General features: G+C 50.4%; 2 protein-coding genes across 2 annotated transcripts in view; one reads left to right on the top strand and one right to left on the bottom strand.

The window, feature by feature from the left end:
* KMT5A (lysine methyltransferase 5A) overlaps window positions 1-3,978 on the top strand; it is a 28,562-nt gene extending 24,584 nt beyond the window's left edge. The window contains exon 8 of the mRNA XM_060249271.1: window positions 1,340-3,978. Within this exon, the coding sequence (XP_060105254.1) occupies window positions 1,340-1,550 (211 nt within the window). The 3' untranslated portion in view covers window positions 1,551-3,978. The remainder of the gene's footprint in view (window positions 1-1,339) is intronic.
* Window positions 3,979-6,868: 2,890 nt separating this feature from the next.
* RILPL2 (Rab interacting lysosomal protein like 2) lies at window positions 6,869-18,473 on the bottom strand. Its single transcript, XM_060250127.1, has 4 exons — window positions 17,968-18,473; window positions 14,499-14,650; window positions 11,340-11,447; window positions 6,869-7,293 (listed from the first exon to the last, which is right to left on the bottom strand). Exons 1-4 carry the CDS (start codon window positions 18,310-18,312, stop codon window positions 7,269-7,271), a joined length of 630 nt encoding a protein of 209 aa, XP_060106110.1. The 5' UTR covers window positions 18,313-18,473; the 3' UTR covers window positions 6,869-7,268.
* Between the last annotated feature and the right edge of the window lie 489 nt (window positions 18,474-18,962).

Here is an 18,962-nt window from a genome sequence, read left to right as displayed (position 1 = left end):
TTGCACAGGGGACTATCTTTACCTTTAGTGAGAAAAATCCTGTGTCCCTGGGGACATAGCCCGGGGGGCAGGGTGGGTTCCATTGTTCTGAACAAGCATTCAAGATCCTTTACAAGCATTCTTCACATCACCCCTCCCGCCATCTGATTAGGATAAAAGGACCCAGATAGGCATGTCGACTCTACTGTGTCTGACAAAGGGAGATTTGACTTTCTCAAAAGCTTCTAGCCTGAAACACTCGCTGGTCTCTTAAGCTGCCCCTGGACTAAAATCTAAGTGTTGTACTGCAGAACAACACAGTTATACCTTCTGAAAGAATTTTTTAAATAATCTACTCCAGCATGATGTAACCAAATACCACCATCGGCTCACAACTTTCAGTAACTGCTCGCTTGAAGAGGATTTGTATTCGCCATAGGCAAATAAATACTGAGCTATCGGAGTAATACAGAGATAATGTATTTGACCTTACTATAAGCACCTTAAAGCACTATATAACACTGAGGAATATTTCCTATTGGCACCTGATAGATAAATAGGTCAGTTTTATCGCATAGGGCCGATGGCCGTTACAAACAATAAAATAATGCACAATAAAATACAGCGAAACTACATTATCGGCACTTGTAATTTCTTTTTTTAAACTTTTTTTACAGTTTATTGAATACAAGAACGTTACAATAGTATATTACAGTTATTCCATTCAAACAAAATAAACTCAGTGGTGTTGATAAATAAAAGGCAGTTCTTCATAAGATTAGTACAATTCCAAAAAGCACTAATAGATAGAGAGAGAGCAAGAGATGGAGAGATAGATGGAGAGAGAGAGAGATGGAGAGATAGCTGGAGAGAGAGATGGAGAGATAGATAGATGGAGAGAGAGATAAGCATCAACAAATATACATAACATGGTCTTCCTTAATACTAAATATTTTATATTTTAATAAAGAAGTTCTTGTTACATGTAACATAATCTTATCTCCTTTAAACATATAAAAATAAACTACGGTGACTAGGTAAATAGCGCTTGAAAGTGGAGATCTGCCATTCATGGTCTAAAATAGGAAACCATTTATCTAACAAATTGGAGAGCGCGCTTGTAATTTCTGAGATCCTCCAGCTTTAGTAGAGAAGCTGTCTAGCCAACTGCATTTTTGTGTCTGAAAGATGCCAACTCCACAGTTTCCGGTTTCTTTTAACGGTGAATCGAGGTTTATTCTGCTGAAGCGTCTGAGCGTCTCTCTCTCTCTCTCTGTCTCTTCTCTGCCCCCAAGAGCTCAAATCTCTTGTGTGTTTTTTTCTCTCTCCTCCTCCTCCTCTTCTGGGATCCCTGCCGCAGCGTCGACGCTACGAAAGAGACCAATCGCCTGGGGAGGCTGATCAACCACAGCAAGTGCGGGAACTGCCAGACGAAACTCCACGACATCGACGGCACCCCACACCTCATCCTGGTGGCCCTGCGCGACATCAAGGCCGGCGAAGAACTCTTGTACGACTACGGAGACCGGAGCAAAGCCTCCCTCGAAGCTCACCCGTGGCTAAAACACTAGCTCACCTCGTCCCGGGAAGAGCCTTTCTCCCCCTTCCGAGGGCGCTCGACCTGCTTTGTTTACAGCGCTCGTTGTGGAGACGCCTCCGGGGCCTGCTCCCTCATTATTTAAAAATGTCTGTCTCGAGGTCGCTTCTACCCACTCCACACTCCTGGGCAGGCTTGAAACAGACTTCTGGATAGGTTTCTCTATTGGGCTTGTCAGGATTTCGGGGGGGGGGGATCCCTTTACCTATCGACGGGTTAATCGATCAGTGTTTCCTGATTGCGGCTGTTGGGATTAGTGTAGAATTCTGTGGCGGGAACGCAGCTGTTTGGGCTGGCCGCTCTCCTGCTTCGATGAAGGGGGAAATGTCCTTTAGAGCGAGTGCCCGCAGCGTGGCGAATACCGACCGTCCCTCCTGATCATCAACAAATGGGCATCTGTTTTCTTCATGTCCAGGTGGGCGGGACTGAGGGGGCTGCATGCCCCTGCTGTGGAATTATGCTGTTCACAGTCTCTGGAAGGGGTACTTGTTTGGGGGGGGGGGGCATGGCAAACGTTTGCCCCGCTTTCTGGCATTAGCAATACGCTTTCTTGATGCCGGGGCGGGCTGCGTCACTCTCGCTCCATTCTTGCCTTGTGGAGGCGCCGTCCAGCCAAGGGGATCGAGCGGCTTTTTGAAGCCCGAATGGGGCGAGGACGACGCTTGCTCGCGAGCGCAGGGAGAGGGGAACACGGCGGCGCTAAACGGCGACGAAAGGGAGAGCCGCTTCCTCGAAACTGGGCCTTTCCAAAAGCCCGGGTCTTGCCCGGCTCCAGATTTTTTGGTCCCACCTCCGACTGTCACGTTGGGATGGCTCTTGTCATTTCCAAAGGTTTCTCTGGCCGTTTGGATCTTTGTGAGGTTCACCCGGGATTGTCAGTGTTTGTTAGTTAGAAGGAGGGGGTGGGGTGGCTGAGTTCCAGTGCAGACGACGGGCAAAGCAAGTAACTCGCCTTTGAATTCCCTTTCCTCCTGTCGCCGTGGCTTCAGGGCCTGCTTCCTCATCTCCCCCGACCGTTCGGCTAGGAGGGACCAAGTGTCACCTAATGAGCGAACCCCGATTTGGGCATCCCCTTGACTTGCTGGCTATCTGTTCTCCCGTAGGCCTGGCCTAGAGGCAACCTGGGGTTCGACTGAGCTGTAAGTCAAATTGAAAACCCCCTGCAGAAGGGTGTGGGGGCAAGGCGGCTAGCAGGCCCCAAATGGCCTGTTCCAGTTGTCGCCGGCCTGGTGTGCTTCCCCGGCAGGGCTGTTGTGTGCGGAACTTCTTTTCGGAGAGCCCGGAATGCCACCCACTGTGAAACGCTTGCACCGAGAAACGAAGCGGGAGTGTTGTGGGTCTAAGAGAGTGGCCATTGAGTCAGCTGGGGCCCCTTCTCAGGAAGGCCGCTGTTTCGTTACAGTCCCACCCGGATGGCGGGAGGAGCCTGGCCTCTTTCCGGCGTCGCTTCCCTCGCTGACGCCTTCCGCCGCCGAAGCCTTGCTCATTTTACCGAGAGAAGCTGTCCGATTTGGCTGCTATCCTTTTTGAAAGAGATGCGAACTCCACTCCAGAGACAGCTGGATTTTCCTTTTTCACGAATGGCATTTGGTCCACATAGAAATATGAAGCTGAGCTACGGTAACGTAACTGAGGGACTCTGCTTTTCCTTTCTCGAAGAGAAGGGAGCGGCGGAAGACGCCGACATTTTCCAATCCTGGTACAGCTAAGAAATCACTGCTGGAAACGAGGGACCGGCCTCCCCGCCCCTGTGCGGGACTGATGCAAGCTCTTGGCGTTGATTCAGCACTTGCAGGCAGAAGAGGAGACCTAGGAGGGCGCACCCCTTAAGCTGGCTTGAAGCGCTCTCAAGGTCTCTCAGCCGAGCTGAGAAGGAATTTGGCACCTTTGGAGGAAAGGAGGGCCTGGTTTAATGCAGTTCTGGAGCCTGCTGCTGGTGAAAAATGAGCCTGTGGCGATTGGGGGAGGGGGGGGGGGGAAGCACTGTGTCAACGTTCCTTTTTGGAAACGCTGAACTTTGGCGCTGAGCTTTGGCAACAACGTTTGGGCTGTCGGCCTGAACCCATGCATCCTGCCGTCCCCGCCACAAGAGAGAGGCAGTGAGGGGACATGGGAGGAGTTGGTGGCTTTGTATATTCCAACATGAGATCTCCTCTTTTATAGAACACACGGGGGGGGGGGGGTGCTTTGGCTCTTCCAAGGAAGATGGGTGTTTGCTTCTGAAAATCTCTGACCTCCCCACGGTTTGCTTTGAGCAAAGTTGCGGGAGAGGCGGGGAGCGGTGGAGGGAAATAGGGGGTCTGGCTTCGTATTGTATTTTTTAAAAGGAAAAAAAAAAACTTGAAGAAAATATTTCTGTGTACAAAACGAATGAAATAAAACGAGATATTTATTAACAGGGAGCTGGCTGTGGTCAAAGCCTCCGTGTTTCTCTTGTCTCGCGGCAGTCTTGTTTTTACTTCCTAAGCCCTTGGCCTGCTTAAATAGGAGTTTGAGGATCATTTTTTTAGCTTAGGGGGCAAACAACACCCCCTCCCTTCCACGTGGCAAACTGGGGTTCGTGTTCCTGCGCCTGCAAAAATCTAGGGCTTTTTTTGTAGCAGGAACTCCTTTGCATATTAAGCTACACACCCCTGATGTTGGTAGCCAATCCTCCTGGAGCTTACACAGGCCCTCCCTTCCATCCCTCCCTCCCTCCGTTCCCTCCCTCCCTCCAGGCCCTGAACTAAGAGCCCTGTAAGCTCTTGGAGGATTGGCTACATCAGGGGGTGTGTGGCCTAATATGCAGAGGAGCTCCTGCTACAAAAAAAGCCCCGCAAAAACCTATGCATAACGAATTTTCCGATGGTGCTGTTGCAGGATACGATAGCCGCTAACTTCCCTTTCTCTCTCGACAAATTCTATAATTCTAGAAAACTAGAATTATATGTAATATTCCAAGCATGTCTGCAATATAGCTCTATACTAGAGCATTCGACTAGCCAGTATTGTGTTTTCAGTCACGCAGCCCCAGCCGACCTGTTGTGTTTTCGAAGAGGTTGGTTCCCTGCTGGCTCTGCCGAGGGCTTGTTTTACTCCCAAACTGCTCAGCTACTTTGAGAGCAGGAGAAGAGAAAGTAAGAGAGGCGGGAGTAAAAGCCATTTGCCTACGAAGAAGTTTCTGGTGGGAGGGAATTGGGGTCCCTAACAAATGCTTCAGCGCTTGGCCATTTTGGTTGCCCTTTCTCTGTTTTGAGACGGGGGACTGGAATTTTACCATAGCCCGTTGTCTTCACCAGATATGGGCATCCTAGAGCAGAGGTGGCCAAGTTGTGGCTCGAGCCAGTTGTGGCACTTTCACACATATTGTGTGGCTCGCGAAGCCCCCACCAGCCCAGTGGCCAGCTTGGAAAAAGCATTTCTCTCTTTAAATCACTCCTCCTAGCAAAGCCAACTGCCAGCTTGGAGAATGCATTTAAGAAGAAGAAGATGAAGATACTGGATTTATATCCCACCCTCCACTCTGAAGAGTCTCAGAGTGGCTCACAATCTCCTTTACCTTCCTCCCCCACACAGCAGCTGCCCTTTCAAGGACAACCTCTGCCGGGGCTCTGGCTGACCCAAGGCCATTCCAGCAGCTTCAAGTGGAGGCGTGGGGAATCAAACCCGGTTCTCCCAGATAAAAGTCCGCACACTTAACCACAACACCAAACTGGCTCTCCAGCCAGTTAAAGTTGCTTTCTTTCCACCTCTCTACTCCCCCCCATCTCTGTTTTCTTTCCGCCTTTCCTGTCTTGCGGCTCTCAAACATCTGACATTTATTCTGCGTGGCTCTTCTGTTAAGCAAGTTCGGCCATCCCTGTCCTAGAGGAATGTAACCAGTCACCATAGGAAAAGGGAAGCGAGAAGACATACTCCGTGGTTGTGATTCAGCTGGGCTTCTCTTGCTTCCACCTATAGCAACTCCCCCTACTGCCTTGTGAGATTTTTAGTTTGGATTGTGGCTTTCTAAAACAAAGCAAGCGACTTCATGACTGAAAAGAGATTGATTACAATGTGGACTTTGCTGCTAGCGGATGTAGCGATGGCCACAGGAACCGGTAGCTTTGAAAGGGGGTTAGATAGTCTCACAGAGAAGTCTCGCTGTGGCTACCAGCCATGGTTGCAGAAGGGAATCTCCACATTCAGAGGCACTAATCCTCTGTATCCCAGAGCCAGGAGAGAAGGCCTTAGCCTCTATGCCTATTGTTGGCCCTCTAGGGCAGGGGTTCCCAACCCCCAAGCCGTGGACCAGTACCGGGCCGTGGCCTGTTAGCAACCGGGCCATGAGTTGTATAGTTATTATATATTACAATGTAGTGATAATAATAAGACGACATTGGATTTACATTCTGCCCTCCGCTCCGAATTTCAGAGTCTCACAGTGGCTCACAATCTCCTTTGCCTTCCCTTCCCACAACAGACACCCTGTGAGGTGGGTGAGGCTGAGAGAGCTCTCCTAGAAGCTGCCCTTTCAAGGACAACTCTGCCAAAGCCGTTCCAGCAGCTGCAAGTGGAGGAGTGGGAAATCAAACCCGGTTCTCCTAGATAAGAGTCTGCATGCTTAACCACCACACCAAACTAATAGAAATAAAGTGCACAATTGCATTATCCCAAAACCACTGCCCCCCCCGGTCCTTGGAGAAATTCTCTTCCACAAAACTGGTCCCTGGTGCCAAAAAGGTTGGAGACTGCGGCTCTAGGGGAACTGATTGGCCACTCTTTGAGGCAGGATGCTGGGCTAGAAGGACTACTGCTCTGATCCAGCGGAGCTCTTATATTCTTAGGAAGTCCTCAGACTCTCTGCCCTGTTTGTTGGATGTCCAGAGGACCTAGCTGGCCACTGTGTTTGGCAGGATGCTAAACTAGATGGACCACTGGTCTGATTCAGCAGGGCTCTTCTGATGTTCTTATGAAGACCTTGGTCTCTCTGCCCTGTTGTTGGCCCTCCATGGTAACTGTTTGGCCAGTGTGTTTGGCAGGATGCTAGACTAGATGGACCGCTGGTCTGATCCAGCAGGGCTCTTCTGATGTTCTTATGAAGACTTTGGTCTCTCTGCCCTGTTGTTGGCCCTCCATGGTAACTGTTTGGCCACTGTGTTTGGTAGGATGCTAGATTAGATGGACCACTGGTCTGATCCAGCAGGGCTCTTCTTTTCTTATGCAAGCCCTCTTCAGATCAGCATAAATATTCTGACCGTCCCGCAGCTGCCTGGGACAATCACATTTCCCCGTGGGAGGATGAAAACGAGGCCAGCAAACTATCACAAATGCTACTAAAAACAAAAGTGCATGGATTTATTTTTGTCCGTCGTAAACCAAAAGGATTTTCCAGGACTAGGTTGACCTTTGTAAGATGGGGAAATGGTCCCGCTTTCCAGAAACTGCAACACACAAATAGGGAATTAAAGTGACGTTCAGGGTATTTTTTGTTGTTGTTGTAAAAGCCCAGCTGGAACTAATTTGCATCTTAGGCCTACCCCCCTGACACCAGGCCAGCTGGAACTGCGTTGTTGTGCACTCCCGCTCAAAAAAAGCCCTGGTAAAGTTGGAAAAATCAACACATCCTGAAACATCAAGAGATCACAAAAAAACAACAATTCAGCTTGATACTGTCTTCATCTGTCCCGCTTCCCGGCCTTCTGTTTCCTTTGAGTCATGGGAAGGAAGCTCTTCATCGCGGCCTTTTAAAACCAAACCTGCAATTAAAAAGGAAGAAAGCGTGACCTGCTGAGTCCAAGAGAAGAGAGGCCCCAGAAGGCAAGCCAGCCTGCTCTGGTCAAAAACCGACGTGCTGAGTCTGGGCTGCTGGTGCCGAGAAGAGCCCAATAGTTCTTTCCTGAGCTTGGGACTTGCTTTTGCCAAAAGAAGGGAATAAAAGACGTAGTCAGTGGAACAAAGCAGGCGGGGATGAAGCAAATGGGAAAGGGAGCCCAAGGAGGAGGTGGAAATGCTGATTTCCAAAGGTTATCTGAATAGAACAGCCATGCAGGATTTTGAAGAAGAAGATGATATTGGATTTATATCCCGCCCTCCACTCCGAAGAGTCTCAGAGCGGCTCACAATCTCCTTCACCTTCCCTCACAACAGACACCCTGCGAGGTAGATGAAGATATTGGATTTATATCCCGCTCTCCACTCTGAAGAGTCTCAGAGCGGCTCACAATCTCCTTCACCTTCCTCCCTCACAACAGACACCCTGTGAGGTAGATGAAGATATTAGATTTATATCCTGCCCTCCACTCCGAAGAGTCTCAGAGCAGCTCACCATCTCCTTTATCTTCCTCCCCCACAACAGACACCCCGTGAGGTAGATGAAGATATTGGATTTCTTTCCCGCCCTCCACTCTGAAGAGTCTCAGAGTGGCTCACAATCTCCTTCACCTTCCTCCCTTACAACGGACACCCTGTGAGGAAGATGAAGATATTGGATTTATATCCCGCCCTCCACTCTGAAGAGTCTCAGAGCGGCTCACAATCTGTTTCACCTTCCTCCCTCACAACAGACACCCTGTGAGGTAGATGAAGATATTGGATTTATATCCCACCCTCCACTCCGAAGAGTCTCAGAGCGGCTCACCATCTCCTTTAACTTCCTCCCCCATAACAGACACCCTGTGAGTTAGATGAAGATATTGGATTTATATCCCGCCCTCCACTCCGAAGAGTCTCAGAGCGGCTCACAAACTCCTTTCCCTTCCTCCCCCACATCAGACACCCTGTGAGGCGGGAGGGGCTGGAGAGGGCTCTCACAGCAGCTGCCCTTTCAAGGACAACCTCTGCCAGGGCTATGGCTGACCCAAGGCCATGCTTGCAGGTGCAAGTGGAGGCATGGGGAATCAAACCCGGTTCTCCCAGATAAGAATCCGCACACTTAACCACTACACCAAACTGGGTCTCCACATCAAACTGGGCCTTGGTTAGCATCCCTTTCACAATTGTATTGAGCTACATCACCTAGGTTTTTTCCACTTGCCTGGTTTGGGGAGGGGGGAAGAAAACCTTTTAGGGGTTCTCCACAATCCACCTGGGTTATTTATTTACTTCATTTCTACCCCGCCTTTCTCCCCAATGGGGACACTTGAGCGACTGACGTCCTTCTCTCCTCCATTTTATCCCCACCATCACAACGACCCTGTGAGGGTTGGCGTATCTGCGGGCATGCCCTGGACTTGCGAGGCTTAATAATAGAAAGCAACTGTGGCGCTCTGATTTGCGCTAACCATTTACATTTATTTGCAAGTTTACAGCTACGCTGGTATACACTGACAAAGTGCTTCGCCAGACAACACGACTGAGAGCAGAGATGAACATACAGTCGATTCACAGTGATATACATTGCAGCAATACAGAAGCACCAATCAGCACTCAGTGCTGAGTCATCTTGCATAGGCACAATACTCTGGACAGAACCGGTACGAACCAGATAAGGGAAGCTGTCATGAACTGTCACAGGTCACTGGCATCTGACTCCAGCCTGATGTCTTACCAAGCAGCAAGCATATGCTGACAGTGAGCGGGGCCGGCTCACCCGCTAGGCAAACTAGGCGGTCGCCTAGGGCGCCAGGAGGGAGGGGGCTCTGAATTGGGCTTCCCCCCCTCTCGGTGCCCAAGACAACTGCCGATCTCAGCAGGTACGCTATCGATGGGTGTGGACAGCTCACCCATGTGTGGGACTGCACAGAGACCACGATGAAGATAAACAGGTTTCTTACCTGTAACTGATGATCTTCGAGTGGTCATCTGTGCAGTCACACATGCCTGCCCAGCCTTCCCCGCTGCTGGTTTTGTTGCTCGCCTTATTTACAAAATTTCTCTATACAGCGGAGTGGAGCGCCCTCTCCTCGTTCTAGGCATGCGCAGTGGATGCCTCCTCCCCAGACCGAGAGGGAGTGCGCACTAAAATTAACACATAAGATTGCTTTGAATTCGCTGAGGTCAGGTTCGATCCAGGCGGATAACCCATGTGTGTGACTGCACAGATGACCACTCGAAGATCATCAGTTACAGGTAAGAAACCTGGTTTTTGCCTCCCTCCTCCCTGCCACAGCCAGCTCCCTTCCGCGCCCCTCCCCGAAGCTTGCCCTGCCCCCCACAAAGCTCACCCTGCTGCCACCGCAGCCAGCTCCCTCCCTCCCACCCCCAAAGCTTGCCCTGCTGCCGCCAGCTCCCACCCGGCCCCCGAGAAACTCACTGCGAAGACCCCAAGCCATACCGGCTTTGAGGTCTGCGCGTGTTTTGAAGAGACCTCTGGAGCAAGTTTCTTCCCCCCTTTTCGGAAAGGAGGGGGAAGAAACTTGCTCCAGAGGTCTCTTCAAAACACGCGCAGACCTCGAAGCTGGTATGACTGGGCGTCCTCACAGAGAGTGCGAGGGGAGGGGGGGCGCCTGCCTAGGGTGCCATGCACCTTTGGGCCGGTGCTGCCTGTGAGGTAGGTGAAGCGGAGAGTTTGTGAATGGCCCAAGGTCACACAGTGAGTTTCCACGGCATGTGTGGGGATTTGAACCCAGATTCCCCAAAGCCTAGTCAAATGCTCTGCCTGCTTCACCACATGGGTCCTTCCCATCCTGAATAAGGGGTCCCTTCTCTCCTCACTCTCCTCCTCCATTCCAGATCCATGTCGGAACTCTTTCCCCAGCCGTCATGTGTTAGGGCTTAAACTCTGCCCGCCCAGGCTCCACCCCCAAATTAGAGCTGCCAATCCCCAAGTGGGGGCAGGGGACCCCCTATTTTGGAGGCCCTCCCCCTGCTTCAGGGTTATCAGAAAATGAGGGGGGGAATGCCTAATGGAGAACTGATCCCTGGGTATCTGGGGCTCTAGGGGGTAGAGGCACCAAATTTGCAACATAGCATCCAGTGCCTCTCCTCAAAACACCCTCAAACTTTCAAAAAGGTTGGACCCAGGGTTCCAATTCTATGAGCCTTCCTTCCTTCTTTCCATCACTTCTCCAAGCCAAGCCAGCTGAAGGCATGGAGAATGTATTTAAAGTTGCTTTCTTTCTACCCTCCCTCCTCCCATCTATTTTCCCTCCTTCCTTCCTTGTGGCTCTCAAAGCCCCCAAAGCCTCGTTGGTTGGCTTGGTGAAGGCATCTGTCTCTTTAAATAATTTCTCCAAGCTAAGCCAGCAGGTGGGTTTGGAGAATGCATTTTTCCCAGTTTCCTTCCTTCCTTCCTTCCTTCCTTCCTTCCTTCCTTCCTTCCTTCCTTCCTTCCTTCCTTCCTTCCTTCCTTCCTTCCTTCCCTCCTTCCTTCCCTCCTTCCTTCCCTCCTTCCCTCCCTCCTTCCCTCCTTCCTTCCTTCCTTCCCTCCCTCCTTCCCTCCCTCCTTCCCTCCTTCCTTCCTTCCTTCCCTCCTTCCTTCCTTCCTTCCTTCCTTCCTTCCCTCCCTCCTTCCTTCCTTCCTTCCTTCCCTCCCTCCCTCCTTCCTTCCTTCCTTCCTTCCTTCCTTCCTTCCTTCCTTCCTTCCTTCCTTCCTTCCTTCCTTCCTTCCTTCCTTCCTTCCTTCCTCTGCCAGTCATGTCTTATGGCTCTCAAACATCCGGCATTTATTCTCTGCGGCTCTTATGTTAAGCAAGTTTGGCCACCCCTGTTCTATGGTATTAACTGGTGGTCCCCCATTCTAATACTGATCAGGGCTGACCTGCTTTGCTTCCAAGATCCAACAGATCCAGCTTGGACTACCCAGATCAGGCGACGTTTGGTTTAGTCTCCCCCAAATCCCCAAAGATGCAACTCTGATACTCACAGTCTTTTTATCATGGTTTTCTCTTCACTTCCTGATCCAGGAGTGCTGCCTACGGTGGACTCCTTGTGGATCAGCTCGACTGGATTCTGCGTCTGGGACACAGAACTGCTTGAGAGAGAGAGAGAAGGAGAAGAATTTTTGCCCCTTCAGTATCAAAGCTATGCAAAAAAAAAATGATGTCAAAGATTTCTATTCATTGCCCAACTGTATATATAACATGTATATACCCAGCGCTTTTTTGTAGCAGGAACTCCTTTGCCTATTAGGCCACACACCCCTGTTGTAGCCAATCCTCCAAGAGCTTACAGGGCTTTTAGTTCAGGGCCTACGTAAGCTCTTGGAGGATTGGCTACAACAGGGGTGTGTGGCCTAATAGGCAAAGGAGTTCCTGTACCGAAGAAGCCCTGATTAGGCCGCACCCCCTGATGTAGCCAATCCTCCAAGAGCTTACTGGGCTCTTCTTACAGGGCCTATTGTAAGCTCTTGGAGGATTGGCTACAACAGTGGTGTGTGGCCTAATAGGCAAAGTTCCTCTACCGAAGAAGCCCTGATTAGGCCGCACCCCCTGATGTAGCCAATCCTCCAAGAGCTTACAGGACTCTTCTTACAGGGCCTACTGTAAGCTCTTGGAGGATTGGCTACAACAGAGGTGTGTGGCCTAATAGGCAAAGGAGTTCCTGCTACAAAAAAAGCCCTGTATATACCCCAGACATGTGGTCATAGTTCATGCATTCAGAGACATGGGCCCTAGTCCACCAAAACTTTAGCTGCTACCCACAGCTGGGCTAGGCTCTGTAGTCATGAGCCGGGTAATGAGGCGGCAGAGAGCGCCAAGCTGCTAGAATTGACTGTACCAATTTGGTCAGCAGGTGGAGCACCATGTTTCAGAATACTCCCTTACTTTAAAGAGGTCCTGCAAAAAGAAGCCCAGAACCGAAAGAAAAGAGAAAGTATAGAACAGGGGTGTCAAACATGCGGCCCGGGGGCTGAATCAGGCCCCTGGAGGGCTCCTATCAGGCCCTCGAGCAACTGGCTGTTGTCTGCTTCTTTTCCCCCCTCTCTCCCTTCCTTCTGCATCACAGCTTGTTTTGTCACGCTTGCTCTATCGCATAGGCGCTACAGAGCAAAACCTCTATTTTCTCCATTGGCTGAGGCTCCTCCTTTGGGGAAGAAGCAGGGGAGGAGTAGAGCTTGCTTTGCCAACCTCTCAATCGCAGAGCTACTGAGCCAAGCCTCTCTTTCTTCTATTGGCTGTGGCTCCTCTCCCTCCTGGTCCCCTGATTTTTTTTTTAAATCTTTGTGTTTGTCTGCGTCCTTTATAAAGTTTATTTCTCTGCTACCTCATCTTAAATAGGTACACACAAGGCCTGGCCCAACATGGCCCAGCCCAGTCCGACAAGGTCTCATTTATGTCAGATCTGGCCCTCATAACAAATGAGTTCAAAACCTTTGGTATAGAACCTTCCTCCCTGCTGTTAGGTTTCTGTTTGCAGAGACCATCTCATGAGAAGGAACAGTCAAAGCTGCAATCCCCTACACCAGGGGTGGCCAACGGTAGCTCTCCAGATGTTTTTTGCCTACAACTCCCATCAGCCCCAGCCAGCATGGCTGATGGCTGGGGCTGATGGGAGTTGTAGGCAAAAAAAAACATCTGAAGAGCTACCGTTGGCCATCCCTGCCTTACACCTCTCTCCGCCCAGTGAAGCATTCCATTCTTGAATGTGCAGGACATAGGGTTGCCAAGTTCCCACCGGGGGGCAGGGGATCACCTACTTTGGTAGGCCCCAACCTGCCGGCAGGGAGAAGGGCGCCGGGGGGGGAACCCTGCCCCCAAAAGCGTCCCATTGCTGCACAGTGTGTGCGGTGCCCGGGAGTGATGCATCACGCTGGTCATGTCGCATGGGGACACTCTAGGAATTTGCTGAAAACTCTATGGTTTTGTGTGGGGATGCTCTATGGCACTCTTTGTTCTAAAACTATGGTACCAAAGAGTTTCCTCAAATTGCTAGAATGTCCCCACTTGAAACCATAGAGCGTCCCCCGCGCAATGTGCCCAGTACGATACGTCGCTTCTGGGTGATGTCACCGTGCTGTGTACGCACGAAAAAGGTCCCGAGGCTGCTAGAGACTTGACAACCCTAGCAGGGCATTCTCGAACATATACAGGGCTTTTTTTGGTAGAAAAAAGCCCAGCGGGAACTCATTTGCATATCAGGCCACACCTTCTGGCATCACCATTGTTTCATATAGGGCTATTTTGTAGAAAAAGCCCAGCAGGAACTCATTTGCATATCAGGCCACACCTTTTGACATCACCATTGTTTCATATAGGGCTGTTTTGTAGGAGAAGCCCAGCAGGAACTCATTTGCATATCAGGCCACACCTTCTGGCGTCACCATTGTTTCATATGGGGCTATTTTGAAGAAAAGCCCAGCAGGAACTCATTTGCATATTAGGTCACACCCCCTGACACCAAGCCAGCCAGAACTGCGTTCCTGTGCATTCCTGCTCAAAAAAAGGCCTGGTATACAATCACACAATCACTGTTTCGTCAAGCTGCATATTGTCTACTGATTCTTTTAACTGGAGATTCCGGGGATTGAACCTAAGACTTTCTGCGTGCCAAGCAGAGGATCTACCATTGAGCCTCTTCTTCTTCCACCTCAGGGCTCTGCCACCTTATTTCCCAGCATGGATAAACCAGGTTTTAATCTTCACAGTGCAATGGTCCATTTTAAAATGCTAGATTTCTGTCCCCCAACAATCCCCTTACTGGGTGCTGAGTTTGGTGCAGGAGGCAGACTTTTCTGTGGCGCGCGGTCCCTCAGGGCACATAAATATGGAGAGACCACAGTAGCTGAGTCCCCACTCCCTGCCTGCCTGCCCCCAGTGTCTAATGAAGGACCCATGGCAAAACTCCCGATCCACTTGGCAGAGCACACATTTTGCACTGTCTGTGTTGAGAAACCCTCCTGCTGCCCATGGCGAATGGCGGTGAACTCCAGCTCTGAGGAAGCGTTCTGTCGTCCCCTCAGGGTTGCCACGTCCAATTGCAGAAATATCGGGGGACTTCAGGGACAGAGCCAGGAGACTTTGGGGATGGGGATCCCCTGCCCCCACCTGGGGATTGGCAACCCTACATCCCCTTCCTCACACACCTTTTGTAGCACTGCAGCTCCTCCTGCGCCACCATCAGCTGGGCCTTCAGCTGGTTGCGTTCCTGGAGCACTTCCCTCAGCTCCTGCAGCGTGAAGCGAGGCCGGTTGGCGTCTGTCAGGTCCACCACCAACTTGTTGGGGCCCAGGCTGACCTAGAAGGTCAGACAAGAGGAGGGGGTGTTTTCCCTCAAAAAAATCAGGATATTCTGCCCATCCCAGTGGCCTGGGAAAGGGTGACCAGATTTACCATACAATCAAAAGGGTTGTCTGCAAAAATGCTAATTGCGCAATATTGGAAAGCTGACTCTATACCTTCAAAAAGACAGTGGGTTTTGAAAATATGGGGTATCATTACTGAGGGCAAAATTGCTTCCCAGATGCAACAGACGAATTCCGATGTTGATGCCAATGATTTTGTAGAAAAATGGTTTCCTTTCTTTGATTACGTTCAAACACACCAAACTACTCCATGCAAACTTCCCAAAAAATACTTAAATTTTGCTTACTATTAATTGTTAAGTAAATCAAAATGAAGGTATGGCAGATCAGCTTCTGTTCTTTTTACTTGTTAACTGGTTTTTTTTCTCAACTTGTATTAGAAGAATACTTTGCTGACTTTGTAGACAAAAAACTAAATGTTTTCAAACTATTGTATATATTATAATAAAAATTTGAAAATTGGAGGGAAAAAAAGGATAAAATCGACACTGGAAAATATAAATGCCAGCCGTGAGGCCACAAAAGGGAAAGGGCTGTGAAATGACTTTGTCTTCAGGGATGACTGTAAATAATAAAGCTGAATATAAGGCACTTGATAGGCCTAGTCTTTAAACTTTCACACAGTCTCAACCTTATTTTGCAATAAGCCAGTTTGGTGTAGTGGTAAAGTGTGTGGCCCCTTATCTGGGAGAACCAGGTTTGATTCCCCACTCCTCCGCTTGCAGCTGCTGAAATGGCCATGGGTTGGCCATAGCTCTCGCAGAGCTGTCCTTCAAAGGGCAGCTTCTGGGAGAGCTCTCTCAGCCCCACCTACCTCACAGGGTGTCTGTTGTGGGGGAGGAAGGGAAAGGAGATGGTAAGTCCTGATTACTGCAGCTGCCACCGTGACTTGCTTATTAGGTCTATTGGTATCTGCTAGCCATTGCAACTGAGGGGGACTCAGGGGCTGCTAGCCACGGTGGCTGAGGGGAACCTCCACATTCTGAGGCACTAAACCTCTGAATCCCAGAGCCAGGAGGCAACAGCAGGGGGAAGGCCTCGGCCTCTATGCCTTGTTGCTGGACCTCCAGAGGAACTGGTTGGCTGCTGTGTGAGATGGGATGCTGGACTAGATGGACCCTCAATGATCTGATCTAGCAGGCCTCTTCTGATGTTCTTATGAAGGCCTCAGCCTCTCTGCCCTGTTGTTGGCCGTGCAGAGGAACTGGTTGGTCACTGCGTGAGATGGGATGAGGATGGACCACTGGGGGAGGTTTGGGGAATTTCCTGCATTGTGCAGGGGGTTGGACTAAATTACCTTGGAGATCCCTTCTAACTTCGTTCTGTTCTTAAGGGCTCTTCTCTTCTGTTCTTAAGAAAATCTTTATTCCTTAACTGTGCAAATGCAAGCTGATATATGTCCTATGCTGCAATATCTCCTGCTCTCTTTGATCTGGATTAGGGTTTTTCCGTACCAGAAATGACAGACACGGCAGTGTGACTGATGTGAAAGTCACCAACGCAGAACAGAAAGAAGAAGAAAAAGTATTTTGAAATCTGCGCTGAATTTCAGCAAGGTAGGTGAGCTGAGGAAACAAGGAAGGTTCGACGTGAGGTGGATGGACTCAGTCAAGGGCCCTCAGTGTGCAAGACCTGAGCAAGGCTGTGAACAGCAGGAATTCATTCATGGCCTTGGGTCAGCCATAGCTCTCGCAGAGTTGTCCTCGAAAGGGCAGCTGCTGGGAGAGCTCTCTCAGCCCCATCCACCTCACAGGGTGTCTGGTGTCGGGGAAGGAGGTAAAGGAGATGGCAAGCCACTCTGAGACTGAATCAGAGAGAAGGGCGGGGTATAAATCTGTGGTGGTCTTCTTCGTCTTCTTCCCATAAGTCTCTCTCTTGCCCACAAAGTAAATAAATCCTGGTCTGCATAGATTTTACTCCTGAATTCCTGGTACCGGAAATGCTGCCCCTCCTCAGTGCTTTCAGCACTAGAGTAGTGTAGTGGTTAAGAGCGGTGGACTCTAATTTAGAGAACCAGGTGTAATGTAGTGGTTAAGAGCGATGGACTCTAATCTAGAGAACCAGGTGTAGTATAGTGTAGTGTAGTGTAGTGGTTAAGAGCGGTGGACTCTAATCTAGAGAACCAGGTTTGATTCCCCATGCCTCCATACAGCCAGCTAGATGACCTTTGGTCAATCACAAGTTCTCTCAGAGCTCTCTCAGCCTCACCAACATCACAAGCAGGGCTCCCTCTAAGCTCTGGAGTTTTGTGAGCAAGAGTTCTACTTTGTGAGCTACTGGGATTAAAGCTGTGAGCTGCTGCATCAATTTGTTTGCTCTGGGGGCCATTTCTCCTGAGCTCAGGCAAAAAACGGGTGACGCGGAGGCTAAAAGAATGCGAGCTAGCTCACACTAACTCAGCTTAGAGGGAACACCGCTCGCAGGATGTCTGTTGCAGGGAGAGGAAGGGAAGGAGATTGTAAGCCACTCTGAGACTCCCAGGGCCGGATCTAGGGGGGTATTTGCCCCGGGCTCCGACGGAGGGGGGCGTGCCAAATTGGGTATGGAGTCCACTGTATTCTATGGGACCATAAGATAGAATGGCCCATAAGGGGGCCCCATTTTTTAATCCCCCCCCCCTCAAAAAACATGTAGATCTGGTCCTGAAGACTCCTTCAGGTAGAGAAAGACAGGGGATAACAACCAACTCTTCTTTTTTTAAAAAAAGTTGGAAAATGTATGGAATTCAGGGGTGGCCAACGGTAGCTCTCCAGATATTTTTTGCCTACAACTCCCATCAGCCCCAGCCAGCATGGCCAACGGCTGGGGCTGATGGGAGTCGTAAGCAAAAAAACATCTGAAGAGCTACCGTTGGCCACCCCTGGATGAAAGACCCCTCATGGCACTCAGCCATGACTGGTTCATTCAAACCTCTATGCAATAGGGGCGATTTTTAAACTTTATTTAATTCTTTTATAAGCCCCTCCTTTCTCCCCAATGAGAACCCAACTCTCAAACATCTGCCTTTCACGTCTTGCAGTTCTCAAACATTTATTCTACATGGTTCTTACATTACGTTCAGGGCCGGCCCTAGACTGTCTAACTTCTGGCGTCAACCCCTGCGCTGATCATGTCACCAGGGGGCCCAATTTGGTGCCCCCAGAAGGCTGGCACCCTAGGCAGCCACCTAGTTTGCCTAGTGGCAGGGCCACTGGCGTTGTGCAAGTCTGGCCACCCCTGCTTCCAAAAGCAATCATAATCGTAAGTCTACCTGTTCCGCGGTTCCGTGGGCGCCCTGTTCCCGGAGCTCCTCCACCTCCCTCTTGAGGCTGTCCCTCTCCATCTTGAGGGCCTCCACCGTCAGATTGCTGTCATTCACCAGGACCTCCAGCATCTCCAGGACGCTCACCACCTTGAACTGCAGCTGGGCCACCTGGGCCGGCATCTCCGCCCGAGGCTCGCTGCTGATCTTGTGCAGCTCTCTGCCCAGGACGTAGGACATGTCGTAGACATCCTCCACCGTCAGCTGGAAGGCGTTCTTCCTAAAGGCCCCTTCAGGCTCACAGCCACTGCCTTCCTCCTCTTCCTTCTCCTCCTGGTGCTCTGCAGCCTGCATGCCCAGCAAGGGGGATGCTCTAGAGAGGAAACGCAGGGCAGAAAGACAGGGGTGGGGGATCCGGCTGCTGCAAGCTCTGCTTCCCCTCCCTGCAGCAGCCAGACTAAGTCACGACATCCTCCTGCAACTTCCTTCCTCCTCTGAAACTTTCATCTGTGACTAAATCCCTCCCCCTCTGCCTTTCGGGGAAGCTCCAGAGGGCCCAATCAAAGGCCAGGAGGAGAGGTGGGGCTAACAGGCACAGTCGCCATGGAGCCCCAGGGGGAAGTTTGACAGCTGTGATGCCTGAGGGGCAGGCTGCCTGGGAAGACAGTGGCAAGTGCTTTTGCAAACCGTGTGGCTCCTCAGTCCTGTTGCGACCAGAGAGGCTGCAGCTACGGTCAAGGCTGCTCCAGATGTTGGATCGATGCTTACTAAAGTTTGAGGACAAAGTAGGAGTCCAGTAGCACCTTTAAGACCAACCAAGTTTTATTCAGAATGTCAGCTTTCCTATGCATGCACGCCTCTTCAGACAAGGGGACAGGCGTACAGTGGGCTGAAATACATGTAGTTGGTGGGCTAAGAGTGTAAACTGATACAAAGTTAGGATCAAATGGCAAAATAGTGTAATCAATTGGAAGACCATTTGGTCTGGATAGCAATAGTAAAGG

The sequence above is a fragment of the Heteronotia binoei genome, chromosome 11 (genome assembly GCF_032191835.1).
Source record: "Heteronotia binoei isolate CCM8104 ecotype False Entrance Well chromosome 11, APGP_CSIRO_Hbin_v1, whole genome shotgun sequence".
Taxonomy (NCBI): domain Eukaryota; kingdom Metazoa; phylum Chordata; class Lepidosauria; order Squamata; family Gekkonidae; genus Heteronotia; species Heteronotia binoei.
Note: the sequence above shows the minus strand (reverse complement) of the source record. Positions and strands in the feature narration are given on the sequence as shown.